General features: G+C 45.5%; 1 protein-coding gene and 1 pseudogene across 11 annotated transcripts in view; both read right to left on the reverse strand.

The window, feature by feature from the left end:
* Window positions 1-14079, reverse strand: part of LOC144112578 (uncharacterized) — a 57043-nt gene extending 42964 nt beyond the window's left edge. For 5 of the 10 annotated variants that reach the window (XR_013310328.1, XR_013310324.1, XR_013310326.1 and 2 more), the window contains exon 1: window positions 13898-14079. Coding sequence is in view for 1 of the 10 variants with exons in the window: in XM_077645379.1 (XP_077501505.1) it covers window positions 13898-13948 (51 nt within the window). In the remaining 9 variants the exon portion in view is untranslated. Of the gene's footprint in view, window positions 1-13316; window positions 13416-13897 lie in introns of all 10 variants that reach the window. The other 5 variants (XR_013310325.1, XR_013310327.1, XR_013310330.1 and 2 more) reach the window with 2 other exon arrangements.
* A 1592-nt stretch (window positions 14080-15671) lies between these two features.
* LOC144112576 (uncharacterized) lies at window positions 15672-18773 on the reverse strand (annotated as a pseudogene). The gene is made up of 8 exons (XR_013310323.1): window positions 18470-18773; window positions 17599-18260; window positions 16959-17482; window positions 16634-16900; window positions 16403-16552; window positions 16251-16321; window positions 15859-16145; window positions 15672-15797 (listed from the first exon to the last, which is right to left on the reverse strand). The product of XR_013310323.1 is annotated as an uncharacterized LOC144112576 (transcript).
* Between the last annotated feature and the right edge of the window lie 5388 nt (window positions 18774-24161).

Genomic DNA, 24161 nt, shown 5'->3' on the forward strand with positions numbered 1-24161 from the left:
AAGACACCCCTTTCCACTGGACTCCCGAATGCGACTCCGCGTTTCGGCAGCTCAAGCTTCTCCTCACCTCGCGGCCAATATTGCGTCATTTCTGCCCGACAGCACCGACTGAACTCCACACTGACGCCAGCGGCATCGGCGTGGGTGCTGTGCTTATCCAACGCCATGAGGGCAATCAACACGTTGTCGCTTATGCAAGTCGCACCCTCAGCAAGTCGGAACGCAATTACACTGTAACAGAGCAAGAGTGTCTCGCCGTTGTTTTCGGCGTACAACGGTTTCGTTCGTATTTTTATGGACGTGCTTTTACAGTCGTCACAGACCATCACTCTCTGTGCTGGCTGGTCAATCTACGCGACCCCTGCGGTCGGTTGGCCCGCTGGGCGTTACGCCTCCAAGAGTTTAACTTCAAAGTGTCTTACAAAAGTGGCCGCCAACACGCCGACGCAGATTGCCTCTCGCGGCTGCCGCTCCCGGTTACTACTTCCGATGATGAAAACTTCGATGACTATCTCGCTGCCATTTCCCAAGAGTTTCCAGATCTTGGCACTTTCCAGATGGAACAACGCAAGGATCAGCACTTGGCGCCGCTTTTTGCCGAAGCCCGTGACCCGACATCCGCAAGCCCTTTCTGCGTTCGCGACGGTTTACTCTACAGAACGAATTACTCGCCTGGAGGTGCGCGCTTTCTCCTCGTCGTTCCGGCTACTCTGTACTCCTCTGTTCTGCAGGCAATGCACGATGACGTCACGGATGGGCACTTGGGGTTTGCCAGGACCCTTAACCGCATCAAGGAACGTTTTTACTGGCCAAAAATGCGTCACATGGTTCAGCGCTACGTGGCCACCTGCGTGCAGTGTCAGCGGTTCAAGCTTCCCACGACTTCTCCGCCTGGACGCCTGCATCCTTTGCCACCTCCAAGCACGCCATATGAACAAGTTGGACTCGATCTGCTCGGTCCGTTTCCCCGCTCGTCCAATGGTAACCGCTGGATTATAGTGTGCGTTGATCACCACACCCGTTACTGTGAGACCGCCGCCCTACCTTGCGCCACCGCTGCTGAGGTCTCGCTCTTCCTTCTTCGTGCTGTCATCCTCCGGCATGGACCTCCTCGAGTTGTTATCAGTGACCGCGGTCGCCAGTTTATGGCAGACGTTGTGGAAGAGCTTCTGCGTCTTAGTTCATGCCATTTTCGCCACTCGACGCCGTACCACCCCCAGACTAATAGACTGGTTGAACGTACCAATCGGACACTCACGACCATGCTGGCCATGTATGTCGATTCCCGCCATAAGAACTGGGACGACGTGCTTCCCTTCATTACATACGCCTATAACACGTCGAGGCATGAAATAACTGGTTACAGCCCATTCTTCCTTCTTTATGCCCGTCCGCCTCGAAGCTCCCTCGACAGCATCTTACCTTTCTCTCTCGACACCGAGCCTTCTATTGCCAACACTTTATGTCGCGCTGAAGAAGCCCGTCGGATTGCCCGGATACGCACCTTGGCATCACAGCATCGCTCTAAGCAGCGTTATGACTGCCGGTGCAAGGATGTCTCCTACCTCCCCGGTGACGTTGTATGGTTGTGGACGCCCCTACGCAAGCGTGGCTTATCAGAAAAGCTGCTATCCCACTACACAGGCCCGTTCATCGTTGTTGCTCGCCTCAATGACCTCAACCATGTCATCTCTCCCCAATCAACGCAAGGAAGCCGCTCAAGGACAACCCAGGTCGTGCATGTCGCACGGCTGAAGCCATTCCACTCTCGGGACCCCGATTGATTGACTGGCCCAGAGGGCTTCGTCTGCGAACGGGGAAATGTCACGTGCTGCGCATGGGCTCTGAGGAATAAAGAAGACGTGCGGCGGCTGGAAGTAGAAGAGGAAGTCAAGGATCCTGCCGCCGGCGCACCAGGCTCCTCTCGACCTGCCTTGTAAATATTATTTGTAAATAGAACCTGTAACAAAATGTATAATTTGTAATTGATGTACGGTTGTCATTTTTCGCAAGCACTGAAGATACTGTGAAGATACTGAACGAACTGAATGCATGAAAAAACACCAGAATCCATTCATACAGAGTAAGAAAAACTACAGTGCAAGAAAGTCACATCATTCTAAAACAGTAAAAACCGAAATTGTTGTCTCATCGTTGTTTTTTGCTTTGTCCAAATGATTTGCTTTGTGACCATTTGATTAATAAGAGCTTCAACGAACAGGCTAAAAGATCAAGAGAAGCAGGTTGCCCGAATGATGCCATCTTGTTGGGCTGCAGCAAGATAGCCAAAAAACTTCAGAATTCGGCTGCTGTGCCTGGGTCAGACGTAGTGAAGGAAAGGAATAAGGTTGTAGTTCTCCTGTATGTACACCAGCTTTCACATAACCTGAAAAAAGTGGCGAACAGGTATAAAATAGGGGTTGTCTTTTGAGCTCCTAAAAGCCTTAAAAGGTTGTGTGCTATGGTGGAAAGACAGGCTGAAAAACAAAATGAATCCCAAAGTACCGATAGAATTCAACATAAAACTAAGTATGTTCCATGCTCTGAAGGAGTTGTCTATAAAATTCCTTTTTCCTGCGGACAAGTATACATTGGCCAGACGGGTCGTTGTATTAACACGCGCCTGACTGAGCATGCTAGTACATTGGAGGCTAATAAACCTACTAATCTAGTTGATCACATTAGAGACTGCAACTCTTGCATCCCTACTTTTCATCACAGTGATGTATTATACAGTCACCCAACGCAGTTAACTAGGGAGATTATGGAGGCTTTCTACATAAAGAAAAAAACTAGATTGTGCGTTAGCAGCCCGTCGGTTTGCCTGCATGACAGTGAAGTTCGTTTCCTCGATTCCATTTGCGCACTTTATATTCCTTGCTTATTGTGAATAAACCTTCAGTCGTGAGTTAGCGCTGGTCCTGTTGTTTTCTTTCCTTGTCCTTGTCTTTTACACTATTTTCGCTTAAGTATGTATCAAGAAAAACGCTGAGCATGAAATTCCACTTTCCTGTGGCAGGCCCTATGCAGGCCAGACCGGAAGATGCATTAAAGACAGGTTGCGCAAGCATGCAAATTCTCGAAATGCAACTACCAGGTCCAACCTAGTCATTCATCGCGTCAAATGCAAATGCTCTCCCCTCCTTGACAAAACCTGCATCAAGAAATATTTCAGCCAGCATGCACGAAAAATTTGGGAAACCTTTGTCATCAAGAGAAAAGATCATAGTTGTGTTAGTGCACTGTCTATCACACTGCTTCTGAAAGAAATCGCTTTCTTGAGCATCACGGTCATTATACTCGCTAGCTACCTGTCTAACATGTCTTTACTCTTGCTGTTGTTTCTCTCGTTTGTTTTCAGCCGATCAGCCTTTTATGTCGCCTCATGTCCTGTTTCCATCCTTGACATGCGCCTGCCACAAGTTGTTACTCTCCTTTAATCCTGATTTTGTTTTTGTTGTTTGTTATCACCTGTTCACCTTTTTGGTACTCCCGTTCACCCTTTTTTGCCGGTTCCTCTCTTCTCAGGTTTCATTTCTCACGAGCTCAGCATGTGCCTTTTATTTTGCCCTCTTTTTGCGCAGCACTTGATTCTGTTTGTGTTTTCAAAGGGTGGCACTATATATTTCTGAAATAAACACCAGTATAGTCAGCACCTGTGCTTTGTTCTTGTTTCGTCCTGTGTCAGTGCTGTTTCTACCATGATCTTGAACCAACAAGCCCAACTCTCCACCCTTCTATTATCCTATGCCTATGATACCTTGTCTAAGCTTTCAAATTTCAGCACTTCAAAACAAGATACTTAATTTCTACAAGAGTTCCTCAGTACCCTATGTAGCTGTGTTACCTCCTGCTTTTATTACATTATTCTGTGACTATTTCAGACAGGTCTGCATTCTAACTGTATCTGCACATCAAATCAAATAAAAATTTATTCACTCTCGCTTGGTACAAGAGTTTTCTTTTTCTGTCCATGCTAAGCACAGCATGCTTGTTGGTTGTCCAGGCAGCACGGTGAATCACCGAACGCGTACAAAAAAAAAAGAAATTCCCCATAAAACACTGAAGTAAGACATGTCATTATATACTGTGCATATCATATAGAATTATGCACTAATATTGAGCAATTAGGAAAACATCTCGAGCAAAAAAATAAATAAGTAGATAAATAAAATATTTATGATATCAGAGAACATCTAAAGCACAAAGAAAGAAAGCAACAAGGTTGAGGACTGGGCGAGTTGGTAAGTATTCATTTTAAACCAGCCAGAAGACGCGACACAAAGGAAGAAGCAAACAAGACGAGGCTGGACTAACAACTGAAGTTTTATTGAAAGGAAGAAAACAACGAAGACTCGCACTGAGATGCGCGCGCACATAAGCCGTATCAGTGAAAGGGCACACAAAAAATTTTTCAATGTCAGGGTCTTACTAACAAGTTATCTAAAAAGGCAAATTCCTTAGCGTGAAGGTTTACCGACGGCTTAGCCACACACGTGTCCTTAGCCTTAGCAATGTAGAAGGCTTCAACTATCTCGCGACAGATTTGTTTTTCATTTCTATAAACTACAGTAGTGTCGCTGAAGTCAGGCGTGCAAAGAGACAGATCATCGTCCGATTTGCATTCTCGAGATTGCACGTGCAACGCCAGATTAGAGTTCGCCTTCCCACCCAGAGAGTTAGAATGCTCCGTCAGGCGCACATTTAGACATCTGCCCGTAGTAGCATCGACCACAAGGCAGCGGAACGCGATACACCACATTCTTTCTGCAAGGGGTGAGCCGTGTCTTATGTGACACTGTGCATTGGGAACGATCACTTGATGTTTTATCAAGCCTCCTTTTTACGCTGGCGCACAAGCCTCCTATCTTGTTTTTAGCTGTGAAGATAACGCCAACGTCATACTTCGCCGCAAGTTTCTTGAGTCGGTGTGAAACACCATGGAGGTAGGGAAAGGCGGCCACCTTTTTTCGCCGCACCTCCACGTCAGCATCTTCCGGCCCCGTGTTGCTCTTGCATCAAGTCCGCTTTACGTAAGTCTTGCCATCACCGCGTTGAGGACTCATTCTCGCAGCAGGTTTCTAAGTTAATGGCAGCTGGGTTTCCAACTGCCCACCTTGCCCGCTTGTTTGAACGTGTTTTGACTCGCTTGAGAAAGAGCAACACGGGGCCGGAAGATGCTGACGTGGAGGTGCGGCGAAAAAAGGTGGCCGCCTTTCCCTACCTCCATGGTGTTTCACACCGACTCAAGAAACTTGCGGCGAAGTATGACGTTGGCGTTATCTTCACAGCTAAAAACAAGATAGGAGGCTTGTGCGCCAGCGTAAAAAGGAGGCTTGATAAAACATCAAGTGATCGTTCCCGATGCACAGTTTCACATAAGACACGGCAACCCCTTGCAGAAAGAATGTGGTGTATCGCGTTCCGCTCCCTTGTGGTCGATGCTACTACGGGCAGACGGGCAGATGTCTAAATGTGCGCCTGACGGAGCATTCTAACTCTCTGGGTGGGAAGGCGAACTCTAATCTGGCGTTGCACGTGCAATCTCGAGAATGCAAATCGGACGATGATCTGTCTCTTTGCACGCCTGACTTCAGCGACACTACTGTAGTTTATAGAAATGAAAAACAAATCTGTCGCGAGATAGTTGAAGCCTTCTACATTGCTAAGGCTAAGGACACGTGTGTGGCTAAGCCGTCGGTAAACCTTCACGCTAAGGAATTTGCCTTTTTAGATAACTTGTTAGTAAGACCCTGACATTGAAAAATTTTTTTTGTGCCCTTTCACTGATACGGCTTATGTGCGCGCGCATCTCAGTGCGAGTCTTCGTTGTTTTCTTCCTTTCAATAAAACTTCAGTTGTTAGTCCAGCCTCGTCTTGTTTGCTTCTTCCTTTGTGTCGCGTCTTCTGGCTGGTTTAAAATGAAAGAAAGCAAACATTCAACATGCAAGAATCCATCAGTGTTGCATCTGCATAGATAAGACCATTTTTTTATTTCCCTCATCCTTCATTTTTCTATCTCTTTTCTACTCCCTTCTCTCTTCAAAGCCTCTGTCTCAGAAAACTCTCCCTCAACACAGAGTAGCATGTCAATGCTGTTTCTACACCGACCACTAAATTCTGTGCTTTTCATTAAAGCGCTTCTCTCTGTTTCTCCTTGGCTAAGGTGGAACATCAGTTATCGAGTAAGTCCTGGGAAGCTACACATTTTCCCTTGCCGCGAATTCATTTACCATAATGCGATACAGCGCGAATAAAGACGGGGACGAAGCGAGACAAGACACCACAGCGCTGACTTCAACTGAATTTTTATTGCGGAAAGGGGATATTTATACAGGAAATGGAAGGGAACGCATGATGCCGCTACTGCTGGAATTGATACGCGGGATAAGATATTTAAAGGCGAAAAGAAGAGGCTGCAACAGCGCACAAGGGTGACTGCTAATAACAAACAACAACGCAGTGCAAGTCAATGATGAACGATAAGACAAGGCACCAGCATTTTGCAACAAAAACAAGAGCCAAAGGGCCTTAAACAGCAGTACAAGGCGAGAAATGAAACTAGGGAGCAAAAAGCAGGGCACTAACAATTTGCTAGGGGAAAAGAAAGCCAAAAAAAAGGTAATAAAAGATCTAAAACCGTGCGAGAGAGACTTTAAAATTGCAGGGCCAAAAGGGGCAAATAAGAGGCTGCTCATGACATGGCGGCAAACACACCTGAAAACTACTAAGAGCCAAAAGGTTCTAAAATCGCTGAAAATCAAAACCGAATGAAGAAATCACCTAGATGACATCTGGCTCAAATAATCTACTTCTCGTTTCGTCAGGGCGATGGAGGGAGAGCTGACACAGCCCTCTCCTAGTTTCAAGATGTGCAATGCCTCCATGATTTCGCGAGTGCTTTGATGGGCATTTTTATCTAGAACAGTGCAATCTTGAAACAACGGCTTGCAAGGGCGAGACGGACACTTCAAGCAATGCACTCCCAGGTTCCTCTTTGCTGTGTTGCTGACATCATTAGAGTGCTCCATCAGTTGCTCATTAAGGCACCGACCAGTTTGGCCTATGTAAGCCCTGCCACAACTCAAAGGAATTTTATACACGACACCGACTTTGCAGGATACAAACGGTGAACAGTGTTTGACCGGGCAGGCTGGTTTACGCTCTGCAGGGGCGTTTACTCTGTGGCAGAGCTTGGAGAGCTTGTCAGGAGCCGAAAACACCACTCTAACATCAGCCCGCTGGCCTATTCTCTTCAACCGGTGAGACACCTCGTGCAGGTAAGGAATTACAACAACCTTTTGTGCTTGTCTGGAACCGCAACTTCGCGTATTCCTCCCTTAAGCTTCTTCAGGAGGCCTTCTGCTACCGAGATGAGAAGTGTCTTAGGGTAGCCTGCTCTTTCCAGCCTAGAAGACTGTTAAAGCTGTCACCCATAGAGTGCAGACAAGATTTCTTTAGAGCATTAGTAAAACACAGGTTCGCGATGCCGCGCTTGCCCCCTCTCGGCTCATACCGCCAGCATAAGTGTCTTTCTACTAGAGAAAGCCTTAAATCAAGGAAGTGTAGTGACCCACTCTCAGGTGTCTCATGTGTCAACATGAGAGGTGACAGGCACTGCTCAAAGGAAGAGAGAACACGAGAAACAGTACAAGGAAAGGAGCAAACATTGTCAGCAAGTAAGACTAAGTAATCGTCTACAAATCTAAAAACTTTTGTGACAACTGAAGGGAGTCGTTCAGCGAGCAGTCGGTCATGATGGGCAAGGTAGATGTGACTGAGGATGGGAGCAATGCATGAGCCAATGCACACACCGCTTTTCTGAATGTAACTGCTCTCGCCCCATTTAACAAAAGTGGAATTAAGATAGACCGTCAACAATTCTAAGAAGCCACCTACCGACATACAGGAGGAATTTTAAAATGCAACCGAGCCGAACGCATCGATGCTACTTTCAACGCAAGACAAAAGCTTGTCATGTGGCAAAGAATAATAAAGATCTTCAATGTCAACCGAGAATGGCATGAGAGCTCTGCAGTTAGATTTCAGGAAGTCAAGAACTTTACTCGAGTCCTTCAGAAGGAAGGGATCATCAAGTGCCAGAACTTTGAGCCTAGACTGAAGGAATTGCCCCAAAGCTTTCTGCCAAGTGCCATTCTCAGTGACAATTACCCTCAATGGACAGTCTGCTTTATGCGTCTTCGCTGTGAAGAATATGTCCAGACTGGCCTTGCCAGCAGCATTTATGCTTGTAACAAGTTTTTCTAGATTTAAGCGGCTGCAGATTTGCTTAGCTTTTGATTTTATCCTTGACAAAGATACCCTTTCACACCGCTCGAAGACTGATTCCAAAGCATCAACAGCTTTTGTGCCAGACATGTCTTTGGGCAGGACCAGGAAACCATCTTCTTTGTCAGCTGCTAATAACGAAAGATCATGGCTTCTTAAGTGAGAGACGACATGATTGAAGGGCCTAGTTTTGTCCTTCAATTTGTGGCGAGACAACACCTCAACTCCTTCAGACAGGCAGCTAGCGAAATCAGAGTCCTGAGCATAATGAGCCACTTGCCTGACCAAGGCCAGTCTGGACATATTCTTTACAGCGAAGACGCATAAAGCAGACTGCCCATTGAGGGTAATTGTCACTGAGAATGGCACTTGGCAGAAAGCTTTGGGGCAATTCCTTCAGTCTAGGCTCAAAGTTCTGGCACTTGATGATCCCTTCCTTCTGAAGGACTCGAGTAAAGTTCTTGACTTCCTGAAATCTAACTGCAGAGCTCTCATGCCATTCTCGGTTGACATTAAAGATCTTTATTATTCTTTGCCACATGACAAGCTTTTGTCTTGCGTTGAAAGTAGCATCGATGCGTTCGGCTCGGTTGCATTTCAAAATTCCTCCTGTATGTCGGTAGGTGGCTTCTTAGAATTGTTGATGGTCTATCTTAATTCCACTTTTGTTAAATGGGGCGAGAGCAGTTACATTCAGAAAAGCGGTGTGTGCATTGGCTCATGCATTGCTCCCACCCTCAGTGACATCTACCTTGCCCATCATGACCGACTGCTCGCTGAACGACTCCCTTCAGTTGTCACAAAAGTTTTTAGATTTGTAGACGATTACTTAGTCTTACTTGCTGACAATGTTTGCTCCTTTCCTTGTACTGTTTCTCGTGTTCTCTCCTCCTTTGAGCAGTGCCTGTCACCTCTCATGTTGACACATGAGACACCTGAGAGTGGGTCACTACGCTTCCTTGATTTAAGGCTTTCTCTAGTAGAAAGACACCTATGCTGGCGGTATGAGCCGAGAGGGGGCAAGTCCCTGCTTCCTTATAGTTCTGCCCACTCTAAGATTGTTAAGCGCGGCATCGCGAACCTGTGTTTTACTAATGCTCTAAAGAAATCTTGTCTGCACTCTATGGGTGACAGCTTTAACAAACAGTCTTCTAGGCTGGAAAAAGCAGGCTACCCTAAGACACTTCTCATCTCGGTAGCAGAAGGCCTCCTGAAGAAGCTTAAGGGAGGCATACGCGCAGCTGCGGTTCCAGACAAGCACAACAAGGTTGTTGTGATTCCTTACCTGCACGAGGTGTCTCACCGGTTGAAGAGAATAGGCAAGCGGGCTGATGTTAGAGTGGTGTTTTCGGCTCCTGACAAGCTCTCCAAGCTCTGCCACAGAGTAAACGCCCCTGCAGAGCGTAAACCAGCCTGCCCGGTCAAACACCATTCACCGTTTGTATCCTGCAAAGTCGGTGTCGTGTATAAAATTCCTTTGAGTTGTGGCAGCGCTTACATAGGCCAAACTGGTCGGTGCCTTAATGAGCGACTGATGGAGCACTCTAATGACGTCAGCGACACAGCAAAGAGGAACCTGGGAGTGCATTGCTTGAAGTGTCCGTCTCGCCCTTGCAAGCCGTTGTTTCAAGATTGCACTGTTTTAGATAAAAATGCCCATCAAAGCACTCGCGAAATTATGGAGGCATTGCACATCTTGAAACTAGGAGAGGACTGTGTCAGCTCTCCCTCGATCGCCCTGACGAAACGAGAAGTAGATTATTTGAGCCAGATGTCATCTAGGTGATTTCTTCATTCGGTTTTGATTTTCAGCGATATTAGAACCTTTTGGCTCTTAGTAGTTTTCAGGTATGTTTGCCGCCATGTCATGAGCAGCCTTTTATTTGCCCCTTAGTGAAAAACAGCGCACAAGCAGACACAGACAGAAAGAAGGGGACAAGCGCTGAACTAGCAACTGAGGTTTTATTGAGAAGCATGGCGAAATATATACAGCACAGCATACGCATTCAAAAAACATATAAACAGCACATAAAAGGCGGATAAGAAGCCAGCATCCCAACTCATCGCTTAACGTCGCATATCCAAGAATTCCATCTCTTTTGTTGAAAGAAGGATAGACGGGGTGCTGACACATGAGTCCTCCGCTTTTGCTATCGCCCTAGCCTCGATAATTTCCCTTGTTATTGTGCACTTGTTTCGTGCCAGGATTTTGCAGCCGTGAAGGTCGGGTATGCAGGCAGGTTTATGATTGCAACGGTGACAGTGCTTAGCCAGAAAACCTGATGAAGCAATGGATCTTACATTGTTGTTATGCTCCAGTAATCTTTCGTTAAGACACCGACCGGTCTGGCCGATGTATCTGCTTCCACACGGTAACTTAATTTCATAAACAACACCCTGATCACATGCAACAAAAGGATTCTGGTGTTTGATTTTGCATCCAGGACGAGGCTTTTTCATTGGATTTGTCGCTTTACACAGTTTTATTAGTTTTTCTGGGGCAGAAAACACAACCTTAACATCGGCCTTCTTGGCTATTTTCTTAAGGTTGTGCGAGATCTTATGCATATAAGGGATGACCACAACTTTTTGTTTATCATCTCTTTGTCCCTTTTGTTGATTGCATCCCGTCTGCCCTTCCGCTTTTTTCTCTTTTAGAACACCTTCCGCCACTGACACTAGCAATTCACTGGGGTAGCCAGCCGCACCTAGACGGGCAGTTTGTTTAAGTAGGCTTTCCTCAACTGTGTGAAAACACGACCTGTTTAATGCCTTACGAAAGCAAAGCTTAGCTATACCCCTTTTCACCAATTTCGAGTGTGCCGAATCGTACGGAAGTATCGGCTTTTTTCCCCTAGGATCATAAATCCAACAGGCATGGTTGTTCATAAACCGGAGGCTTAAGTCCAAGAAACGGATGCTTTCATCCAGAGGCAGTTCATTGGTCAAAGTTAGGGGGTTTAAACACTCCTTGAATATTCTTAGAATGCTCCCGAATGTTTCGTCAAGAGGTCGGTCTGTCCTTTCTATTATAATCAGAAAGTCGTCAACATATCGTGCCACGTTTAAAACTTGGCAGCCGTCCAGACATGTTAACAACACATTGTCACACTCAGCCAGAAATAAATCGCTCAACAAGGGCGCTATGCATGAGCCTATACACACACCTTGCTATTGTAGATACGTGTTTTTTCCCCAGTCTACATATGTAGATGTCAGATAAAAATGCAATAGTTCCAAAAAGCCCCTTACATCTATACCCGACTCATTCTGGAATGCAACAGCTCCTGCCTTATCAATGCACGTTTCTACACACGACATTAATCTATCATGCGGGAGTGAATAAAACAAATCCTTGATGTCAATAGAAAAGGCCGTCACTGATTTTCCTTCTACAGAATTGAGATAGTTAGCAACTTGAATGCGTATGCTGTGCTGTATATATTTCGCCATGCTTCTCAATAAAACCTCAGTTGCTAGTTCAGCGCTTGTCCCCTTCTTTCTGTCTGTGTCTGCTTGTGCGCTGTTTTTCACTAAGATGCAAAACCAACTAGCCCATTCAGCTGCTTTACTGACTTATTTGCCCCTTTTGGCCCTGCAATTTTAAAGTCTCTCTCGCACGGTTTTAGATCTTTTATTACCTTTTTTTTGGCTTTCTTTTCCCCTAGCAAATTGTCAGTGCCCTGCTTTTTGCTCCCTAGTTTCATTCCTCGCCTTGTACTGCGGTTTAAGGGCCTTTGGCTCTTGTTTTTGTGTTTTTGTTGCAAAATGCCAGTGCCTTGTCTTATCGTTCATCACTGACTTGCACTGCGTTGTTGTTTGTTATTAGCAGTCACCCTTGTGCGCTGTTGCAGCCTCTTCCTTTCGCCTTTAAATATCTTATCCCGCGTATCAATTCCAGCAGTAGCGGCATCATGCGTTCCCTTCCATTTCCTGTATAAATATCCCCTTTCCGCAATAAAAATTCAGTTGAAGTCAGCGCTGTGGTGTCTTGTCTCGCTTCGTCCCCGTCTTTATTCGCGCTGTATCGCATTATGGAAAAATACCAACTAGCCCGATCTGCCACTCTTGCGAATTCATTTAGTTTCCTTCTTCACAGGTTTTCACATTCTCTTTCCAAACAGAGGCTCACTTCTGACCCAGAGGATCTGCTGTCATTATACTTGGTCTTGTCTAACATGTCATCCTGTACAATGCTGGCACTGGCTCACAATTTCAGGTCTGTTTGTTTTTCTGGACACTAAGGCTTCTTTGTGTCCGCTTTTTGTTTTTGCACTTTTAAATGAATGGCCATCAATACCAATAAATTGAGCCAACAGCTCTCCTTGACCATTCCTTCGAATAGTTTCAGACTACTATTTCCCCGTCACCTTCTGCCCACTTTTTAGCAACAACGTCAACCACCAAAATGTATTCTTTACCTTGTTTCTACTTTGTTTTCAGCAATTTAAAAAACCTTCGTAGAACCCTCCTACTGTTCTGGCTGTGCTTTATGCCATTTCGCAGTGTAAACATGTACATCCTTAACTTTAGAACTTTTTTTAGCTTTATTACAAAGTCTGCTGCTGCACCTATGTTTGCCCAGTCTTCTTGGTCAATTAATAATTCTGGTCTGAGCTCTTCCTTGTCAGGAAATAGTTGTTCAGCACAGGATGTGTCCCTTGTTCAATGTTTCATATGTCTCACCAGTTCTCCTAAGCATTTCGAAGCACAAAGGCCTTAAGCTGTCATGGTAAATGTTTGTGTTTGTCCTATCTTTACATACCTGTAGCCATGCTATTTCAACTATACCTCAATTGCAGCGGACAGTGCTTGTATGTCTTCTCTCTTCGTACGTGTCCGTCGTCGCTGCGCTGTTTTTTACCGCGTACAGCGCAGTCAGATCTCATTAAATTTGCAACAATTCTTATAGCACTACCGCTATAAAAGACTGGCTCATAGCATTCTAGGATTATGCATTACCAGGCTCATTTTTTTAGTCTACTGCCAAAATTACTCCCGACAACTGTGATAAACTTCAAGCTCACCTTCAAAGCGTTTCACTTTGACGTAAGCAGCCGTCGATGCAATCCAACATTCACAGATGTTTCTGGATGAACTAGCAAGTTGGACCAAATGGTTCACTACTGCATAGAATATTGGCAAAAATAAACGGTGCACGCAATACGTGGCCAGCATTACTGAAACAATAAAACACGCCACAAAATCAACAGCATATGGTCCTCGAAAAAGGAAATTCGCCGTTTCGACTGCATTCTCTAGTCGCATAACCTAGCTTGAGCACCGGCATTCACTTTCACAAATGCCCCAGCATTCGCACTTGTAAATTCTTACAACGGGAGAACTATCGATAAACTCGTGGAATTACTTGGAAATTTCGAAGCCCTCCCTGACGTATGTACGCTGCAGGCTGTCAAGCACAGCAGCTGGGAGAGGCGACTCTCACGGAAACGCCTCGGGAGAAGTACGGAAAGCGACACAACCAAGATCGGCCGAAACGCTTTGACCGCTTGAGTTGCGACCCGCCATACGCAACACGCAGTGAGGGCTGCCAATGCGGTCGGAACTGTGCGTAGAAGCTGCACTACGGCTGCCGATCCCGCCTTACCACTTGCCTCAGGTTCCTGCAAGGCACTTCAAGGAGGGTAGCTCCGAGCATCGCACTTCCATGGGTATTCTTTTGAGGTTTTAAGCCACGAGAAGAAGTAAATCCACACAGGCTTTACCACCAACAACCACAAAACACCGTGGCGCCAAAACGCCGCCAGGGTAGGGTTTCGTCAATCGTACCCGTCGTCTGCTATTCCAATGTTGCCAGATTATATTGACGAAGTTAGGGTGGCTGGACTTGGGAAGGTGTGAAAACCGGCCGGAGAAGCTTGGCCCCGCCGCGCACCGATGCCGTGTGGCGGCGCTGACGGCAGAGGCGCGGTAAGGTGAGCAGCCGAAATGAGCGCATCGCGTAGGCTAAATTTCTAGCACCGAGGCGAAAATAGGCTTGTTTAGCTTACCGCGCGTTTTTTGTGAGTGTCAAAGAATGAATCTTTACCATAAAATAATGTTTCGTCAACTCGCATCATTATTCCCGTGGAATATGCTGCTTCACAAGCCCAGTTTGCATTGCATAGCTGTACAGAAGCGCGTTTTGTGCGTGCACATTTCGAGACGCTGCCCAGGATGCGAGGAACGCCGTAGTGGAAGGTTTCAGAATAATTTCAACCACTTGGGTTTCTGTAACGTGCACTGACTCTCTGCGTTGCGCCGCCATCGAAACGCAGCCACTACGGCGAGAAGAGCAGGTTGTAATGCGTGCCGTAGGACCTCGAAACTGCAGTCGCGTTGGCTGAAGGCGCCCCAACGCGCAAACCAGTTGTCCCCGATTGTGAACCTGTAGCATGTATGCCAGCTTGACGCTCACGTAAGCAATCTCCGACGATTGTAGACAATGAAGCAACACATATCTGGTCATGAAAACATTTATTTACAAATGAGGGGGGAAACTTTTGCAGAAAAAATCTACAATACACAAGGTTTCAGTGTTTTACGCTTCCCTTCACTACCCTCCTGATTTATGCCCTTGAGCAAAAAGTGCATCCTTGTGGGGCAATAAAAACGTACTACTGATGCTGTCAGCGCAACAGAATGGTGAGAGCAACCAATTTTTGGCATACCACTAATAGACTGTAAAATCTCTGCCGCAGCTTCGGCATGCAAGCGCGTTCGGCAGAACGCATATGTAAGTTTGTCTTCAAGGACCTTGATAAGATTATAAAACGACACTGAGGGATATAAAAGGCCCCCAAGGTTCCACTCATTGGTTGCCTCGGCTGGAAGTTCTTTTGCAATGTTGTCTTTATCACAGAGACATGCTGCTCTGCAGGCTTCACAATGGGTTGTCAGAACTCGCTTTCTAGCAACATAGCCTGAAATGTAATAGATCAGCCGCGCATCGCTGTGCCGCTCAGCATAGCTGTGGTGGTCTGCGGCCACTTCCATGGCATCAATTGGCAAAGCCTTTACGCTGTCTTCTGCCAGGCTTTCCTTTTCAGCCAGCACCTCCTCGACAGACAGCAATGACTCGAGGACATCCGGCGACACATTGCCGTCCTTAGGGCTCCTTGCCAGACTGTAGAAGCTTAGACACCTGGATGTGCACATGGAACAGTTGTTACATATATAAGCATGCTGACAGTCTGTAAAACCCAAGTAAAAATTACATACCTTATGATCAGAATGAACTGAGCTGGGGTAGGATGATCATTTGCCCCACTCGTTTGCCTGACAACGCCGAAGCATTGTTCCAAGCGGTCTTGGCTCAGTCTTGATGTCATTATATACTTAAAGCCGACCTTTTCTGAAAGGTACTTTAGAAGGTGCTTTGTAGAATGTATAGACACCCTCAGCCCCTCAGAAGTACTCTAAGAAAGCCGAGCCCTTTGGCGTGAGCCTCCCATTCATCAAGAAACCGAAGCGCTTCATCAAGGGTGGCCTCTTTCCTACTGCCCGGTCTGAAATACCAAAAACAAAATCATGCAGCATTGCGAGAGAAAAACCCCACACCAAAATTACCTCATGGCTTCTGCAGGGAACCTCGATGTCATAGCTTCAATAAGCCTCGCCATCAGATCAACAAAAGCTCTTGTTGGCTCTGCATTTGGATAAATCCTTTCTATATCCTCCTTGTAAAAGGAAATGGCATGTTCGGCTTCTCTACTAAAAATATGGAAAGCCAAGTCTACTCGCATCTTGTCAAAGCCATTTGGATAAATGTGACTGCGAGTAAGCTTTGGTGCAACCTTCAGTGTCATACTGTTATTGTCTAGCTTCCACATGGTGGAAACATGCTCCCAGTGGGCCTGTAATATAAGTAATGAAGTATAAAATCGCATTTTACTTGCGATAAAAAAGCAAATCAAACAAGGCATATATATAAAAAATAGACCAGCATGTAGCAAGCTTACTCGGCCAAGATGTGTGTTGAGTCCTTGCTTAAGCAATGTGTTTCGCACACATTTTGCAAGGTGCGGGAAATCTGAAATAAAGTGTAGGAACCTGTCTTCATCACAGGGGTGCGTTACTTTGCACTTTACATTCTTCCCATTGCCGTACACACCAAGGTTGTGCCACATAGAGCGATTCCATGTTGCGCCGTCTGTGCAGACATAGTGAACTAGAAGACCAGCTTGTTCACAAAGCACCGTTGCCTCTAACACAATTTTTGAAAGCATCTGAGACTTGACGTTTCCACTTGAAGCAAATACACCTATAGAGAAATGAAGCACATCATATAAGCACAAAATTATAGTTTGAAATCAATAAACATATTTTGTACAAACATTCTTACCTATTATTTGGGTCCAGCTGCCTACTAAAGGCTGAAACATAATGACAAGCCCATGGTCAGCTTTCGTATATTTGTCCCTGTGGTCACTGAATTGACCTAGGTCAACAAAGCCTTCTATATGAGTTGAGGTTGTCATGTCCAAGTGAGCAGAAAGTTTCATCTCATCTATGAGCAAGCCCCCATGGCGCCTAATTCCATCAAGCTCTTCTGTTTTTTTTTTACACACCCAAGAAGCTTGGTGCTAAAGCCATACGATGCTTTGAAGCACTGTAAATAGAAAAAGCAGTTACTTTTTGTTCATGTAAAAAAAGGCACATTTAAATACCTTCATGTATCTTTGCAGACAGACTCGGCTAGGCAGCACCAAGATTTTATGAGACCTCAGGTGCTCATACAGTCGTGGACTTTTCATCCTTAGGAGGATACATTCCAGTAGCCATTCCTTGTTGTAACGGTACCCATGGTTGGAGTTCCTTCTTGATACTTCAAAACATGCACGCACAGCGGGTTGCTGTTTTTTGGGAAGCTCTTTAAGTTGAAAAACATATACAGAGTTACAAAAGTAAATGCTTTTCAAATAAAGAAAAAGAGTATTCAGGGTAACCTTTTCCTCAAAAAAGGTTGCTTTGATTGCCATGTTTTTTTCTTGCATCTTTTTGAGGGCGTCTTGCAGAGAGTTCAACTTATTATTCCTCCGTTGCAGGGTACGCATGGCATACTTTAGCCGTTTTGCAGCAACATTTGAAAGCTGGAGTCGAGCCTTCTTTTTGCAGCGTAGCAAGCGAGCTTTCATACTGCTTCTGCTCTTTTTGCATGACAAGCAGCGGTTAGGTAACTGTGCAGATGTACCTGAAATGAAAAAAAAAGACATTTAAAATGTATCAGTCTGGTCGTCAATGTTAAGACATTACTGTACACAAATTTCTATAAGCTGTATGCAGTCCTTCAAGTCCAGAACAACATACGTTGTGGTACTGATCCGTTACATGCTGATGAGAACAGGCAATGTCCGGATAATCTTCCAATGTTGTTCATATTTAGCTTCTCAAACTCATTGGTATGGCCAATTCCACTGCACACGGTGAGGCTGTTTGCGTACGACAATTCACCTTCTGCTTGTTCTTTACACCGCACATCGCATTCCTTATGAAATTGCCCAGCCAAGAAGATGCTGCACTTGACATGTCCTTCTCCAACGCAGAACACTACCATTTTGGTAAACACAACAGGCGGTGTTTCGCCCTTTGCAAATTCTGCAGTCTGGTAGCAGGCAATGTTGTTCTGCTTAAGCTTCTGCAGTGACCACAGTTCCGAAGGTCGTTTCAGATTGAAAATGAATAGTTCCTCGGCGAACGGCTCGGACATTCCACCCCGCTGTGTATCTGCACCCTCCACGTCTGCCGGGGGGCATTCCTCCGTCGTGTCAAGGCAAGCGCCGCTTCTTTTTGAAGGTATAGGAGCTTGTGAGGCATTTCTTCTTTTTCTTTCTTTCGGCAGCATTCTGCTTATGTATTTCGGTAGGTTAGGAAATACAGTAGGTACTGCGTCTTCTGAGAGGGCAGGAATGGAGCGCGGTATCAAGACCTCAGCTCCATTAATAATGTGCTTGAAGTCACGAACGATAAACCTAGAGGCAGCAGAAAGAACATACCATGGTGATCAGTTTGAGCTAGCGTGAAAGAGCAGGATGGGCATGCTGCGAGAATGTCGTGCAATGCGTTATGTACCGTCACACAGCACGCCGATAACACGTGTCACACTTCTGTTTATTCTAGACGCTTTCCACATTCCAATAAGTCTCACCCACAAGCCCAGCTAAAAATGTTGGCTACGTACCGTGAGTCGAAGTGTCTTTCGCAAACTGCAGAATTCTCCTCCAACGCCTTGTCGGCCCGTGGGATCGCTCGAGACCACTTGGCCAACATTTCTTGGCAGGCAGGGGCACGGAACAAAGAGACTTTCTCTGACGTTTTCCTGTATCCCGTGTCACACCCAGGCACAAAGCACCAACGCTCGGTCTTCTTTCTTGCTGGTGGAGGCATCTCGCATGAGAAAACGCTGCACTGACAACTGCTACGATGTGCGCAAGACCGACGCAGCTGAGAGGTTGAGCCAGGCTGACCAGGCGAAGCTTACCGCGCCTAGCCACCCTACCGATGGATGGATGGATACGGCTGAACCCTTTACATCGGGCGGTGGCTCAAGCCACCTAGCCATGTCTTGTGAAATTTTACTCCTGTCTTGCTTTTAGCCACCAATCAGATAACCTTCGCTTGGTTACTTCTAACCTCTTAAAATCCACTTTCCCTTCACTATCCCTAAACCCCAATGCCTTGAGTAAGTCAGCCCCGCTGGCTTCCACTGTAGGGTGAAGCCCTTTACAGAAAAATATCAAGTGTTCAGCCGTTTCCTCCTCCTCTCCGCACGCAATGCACAAAGTGTCTATCTCCTGGTACCTGACTCTATACTTCTTAGTCCGCAAAACTCCAGTCCTGTCCTCAAACAACAAAGAACTTCCCCTACAATTATCATAGATATTTTCTTTGACAATTTCCTGTTTAAAGGTCCGGTATGTTTCTAGTGCCGATTTCGTCAGCATCCCTGTTTTCCACAAAGCTCTCTCTGTTCCTTTAACCTTTTTCTTAACCGATAATTGCTGATTTGCCCCCTTACTGCTGTCCAGATATTTGCTTGTCAATTTTCTAGTTCGCTTTCTCCATTTCGTGTCAACATTCTTTATATACAGGTATCTGAAAACTTTCCTAGCCCACCGCTTTTCCTCCATCCTGCTCAATCGTTCCTCAAATGCTATCTTACTGCTAGCCTCTCTGTTCTCGAAAGACGCCCATCCCATATCACCCTGTACCCCCTGATTTGGTGTATTGCCATGTGCTCCCAAAGCTAACCTCCCTACTCCCCGTTGCCTAATTTCCAGCCTTGCTTGAACATCTGGCCTCATACACAGGACCGCATTCCCGAAGGTCAGGCTAGGGACCATCACCCCTTTCCAGATCCCTCTTACCACCTCATACCTATTGTAATTCCACAGTGCCCTATTTTTCATGACAGCTGCATTCCTACTAGCTTTATTCATTACATATTTTTCATGGTCTGTCAGATACTCAACACTGTTATTTATCCACACCCCAAGATACTTGTACTCATTCACCACCTTTAGCACGAACTCCTGTATTCTATGCTCGCCGCCCTCTTCATTAAATGTCATGACTGCAGATTTTTCCTTACTATACTTGAAGCCTAATCTATCTCCCTCTGTACTGCATATGTCTAACAACTTCTGCAGGTCTTCCTTGTTGTCAGCCATTATCACTATATCGTCCGCATATATTAGTCCCGGTAATGTCTGTTTAATCAATTCCCCTTGCTTGAAAAAAGATAGGTTGAAACCTAGTCCGCTCCCCTCTAGCTTGGCCTTCAAACCTTGCAGGTACAACATGAACAACAAAGGGGACAGAGGACATCCTTGTCTAAGCCCCCGCTGTATCTCTACAGGCCCTGATACATTTTTTTCCCATTTTATGAGCACTCTGTTACCTCTATATACATCTTTTAAAAGATTAATTACTCCATTTTCCACATCCAATGTGCCCAATATGTCCCACAAATGCTCCTGAGTAACGTTGTCATAGGCTCCCCTAATATCCAGAAATGCTAGCAATAAGGGCCTATGTTCCTTTTCCGCAATTTCTATACACTGTGTCAATGAAAATAGATTGTCCTCCAACCTCCTTTGTTTCCGGAACCCATTCTGTAGTTCCCCTAGCACCCCCTCGTTCTCCACCCAAGCCTGCAGTCTATCCTTTATAATTTGCATCACCACCCTGTAAACCACAGACGTCACTGTTATGGGGCGATAGTTACTTACGTCTGCTTTGTCCCCCTTTCCCTTATATATCATGTTCATTCTAGTTAATCGCCATTCATCGGGGACTTTCTCATCCACTATCATTTTGTTCACTACCTGTATTAATGTTTGCTTGGATTTTGGTCCTAACTTCTTTATCAACATAATCGGGATACCATCTGGTCCTGTTGATGTGCCACTAGGAACCTTCTTCTCTGCCCTTTCCCACTCTCCTTGCTCAAGTGAAGCTATTGCTGTAACCGGTCTATCCTCCTTCGATAAATTATGTACCACGTGCTTTGCTGAAAATTTTTCCGTCATCCTTGTTCCTATGTGTTTTATTGCTTCATCCCCTTCTAGTCGAATACCCTCATCTGTAACAATAAACCTTTGTTCTAGCCTAGTTTTATTACTCATTGCATTTAGATGTTTCCAGAATTTTTGGGCTGCTTTTCTATCCTTTTTATTTACTTTTGACATCCATTGGGCACCCTTTCTTCTAATTTTCTCATTAATCAAATAGGATGCGTCCCTTCTACACTTTATGAAGGTATCCCATTTTCTGTCTACTTCGGGTTTTGGTTCCCCCCTCTTCTTGGAATATCTGTGTTCCCTGGATGCTTCCTTGCGCTTTTCTATTGCCCTCTTGACCTCCTCATCCCACCAACTCTTGGGTTTGCATCTTTTCCCTTTTAGCTTTACTCCCACCTTAGCTAGCTCTAGCTCCAGTAATCGAGTTAATTTGGTATAAGTCCATTCTGTTTCACTATCCTCAAAAATTACTTTCTCGATTTGTTTGGCTGCTACTTCCAATTGCTTTTCTGAGTAAAAATTTCCCCCTGAATGTTTATCTTGATTCAGTCCTACATTGCTTTTTCTTCTGAAGCTCAACTTGATACGCTTGTGGTCACTACCTAGACTTCTGGAACCATCTTCATCTATGCTCATTACCCCTAATCTGTTATACATCCTCTGTGACATTAGTGCATAATCTATCGTCGAGTGCAGACTCCCCGCCTCCCATGTTATGAGCCCTTCACACTTCTCGGTGCTGTTGCATACAACTAAATCATGCCTGTCACACATGTCCTGCAGCATGCTTCCTGTCGAATCCGTGTACCCATCCAGGTCTTCTATGTGTGCATTCATGTCGCCTAATATAATTATCTCGCCCTGTCCTCCTAGCTCATCAATGTCGCTTGCAATACATTCTAACATTTTCCTGTTTTCCTCTTTGGCATTAACCCCTGTCCACAGGTATACAAAGCCAAGGAGTGTTTGCTTGCCTGCCACTGTTCCTTTTAGCCATAAATGTTCCCTGCATCCCAGTCTAACCCTTTGAAAATTCTTACTTTTATGAATGAATGCCCCAATTCCACCTCCCTTTCTGCTGCCCTCTGTTCTATTGCAATATTCCCATGCGTAGTCTGGGTTACAGGGTGGTTGCTCCATGTCTCTAAGATGTGTTTCCGCTAAACCATATACCATTAATTCCTCCTGTCTTAACTGTTCTTCTATTTCCTCCCATTTCAGTCTATTCCTGCCACCTTGCATGTTAATGAAACCTATATCTGAATTAACTTGGCCCTGGCGCTTGCGTCTCTTTCTTCCCCTATGGTTCCATTGTCCGTTTGATCTTAATTCTTCCTTCTCTACACTGGTTCCTTCAGAGCTCTGGGTCCCCCCAAAAAAGCTGTTGCCTGGCGACCTATCCTACTACCCACCTTCTTGCCAGTGGCACCACCGTAGTGGATGCCATCCTGTGCAAAAGGGTGGGGCCTAACCTCGTACACTTCCCTGTTGACCTCCATCACCTCGTATCTTAGTCGTCGACTCAATAGCCTAATTACCCGATTAGTCTCTACGACCCTCCTTTCCGTTTCGCGAGCCTGCCTCTGGACCTCTGGGATTGTGCATATGGTCACATGCACACACTCAGAGGCCTCTCTAAGCCTACGCATCCCCACCTCCAACTGCGTCTCAAGATTCTGGCTCCTCCCCTGCAGTACATCATTGAGACCAGCATGGATGACCACAAGGTGTTCGCCATCCATGCTACCCACCACCACCTCCCGGGCTCTGGCCATTGCATCCACCATGCACTTTCCCGCGCCGCTAGTAGCAGCGCCACATTTCCCCTGGCGGCATCGGTGCGCAGAGGGGTCACGCGCGCCCGAGGGAAAGCGCCGCGGTCTTCACACCTCCCCAGTCTAGCCACCCTAACGAAGTGTTGCCAGTTTGTTGTTGCCAATCTGTGATGTTTCTGTAATCCATTCCTGCTTCGGCCTCACGGCCTGTAGTGTGTCATAAATAGTAAATAATAATAATAATAATAATAATAATAATAATAATAATAATAATAATAATAATAATAATAATAATAATAATAATAATAATACGTTCCGTTGCTTCGTACCCTTCTAGCCAAATATCCTGATATGTAATTGCTTTTCTATCCTTTTTATCTACTTTTGACATCCACTGGGTGCCCTTTCTTCTTATTTTCTCATTAATCAAATAGGATGCTTCCCTTCTACACTTTATGAATTCTACATTTTCTACATTTCTGTCTACATTTCTACATTTTGTCTACATGTCTAAATTTTCTGTCTACTTCGGCCTCTGGTTTCCCCCTTTTCTTGGAATATCTGTGTAGCTTCCAGATGTTTCTCTTTGGCCTACCTGAACTCCTCATCCCACCAACTTTTCGGTTTGTGTCTTCTTTTTCTTTTTGTCTTGACTCGCACCTTAGCTTTCTCTGGGTCAAGTATTGAACCAACTAGCCCGACAACACGCTCTATCTAGGTCAAGTAATCGATTTAATTTTGTATAAGTCCATTCTGTTTAATTATCCTCAAAAATTTTTCTCAATTTGTTTGGTTTCTGCTTCCAACTGCATTTCTGAGTAAAAGGTTTATGGTTTATGGGGGGTTAGCGTCCCAAGCGACTCCGGCTATGAGGGATGCCACAGTGAAAGGCGCCGGATGTTTTGACCACCTCGGGTTCTTTAAGGTGCTCTGACACCGCACAGTACGCGGCCGGTATCGAACTCGCGACCTTCGCCATAGCCACTGAGCCACCGCGGCGGCCCTCTGAGTAAAAGATCCCAACTGACTGTTCATCTTGCCTCGCTCTTAGATTGGTTTCTTTTCTGAAACTTAGTTGATACGTTTGTGTTCACTACCGAGACTTCTGGACCCATGTTCAGGTTAAGAGGCGCCATCATTACCACTTACTTATTATACATCCCATGGGACATACGAGGGGGCGCTGAGAACTCTCTGGCTTTGCCCTCTTTCATATCAAATTGAAGGATTAATTTGCTACCATAAAAAGCATAATATTTTTTAGTGTAACTAGGTAAGTGTCAGACATTGTTTCCGGTTTTTGTAACTATTTTTAATTTCAGCTAGAACCAGCTAGAGATGGCAGAGGCACAAGCAAGTTTCACGCCTGTGGTGTTAAGGGTTGCCATGAAATTTTTTTTTTCCTGCAGGGAAAGTCTGCAAAGGATATTCACAGTGGGATGTCACAAACACTAGTTGAGGAGTGTCCCTCCTAAAGCACTGTCAAAACCTGGATTGCTCGTTTCAAGACTGCGAATTTCACTGTTGAGGATGAGCTCCGTAGTGGGCTCCCCACAACGTCAGCAGACGCGGCCAC

The sequence above is a fragment of the Amblyomma americanum genome, unplaced genomic scaffold (assembly GCF_052857255.1).
Source record: "Amblyomma americanum isolate KBUSLIRL-KWMA unplaced genomic scaffold, ASM5285725v1 scaffold_425, whole genome shotgun sequence".
NCBI classification, from domain to species: domain Eukaryota; kingdom Metazoa; phylum Arthropoda; class Arachnida; order Ixodida; family Ixodidae; genus Amblyomma; species Amblyomma americanum.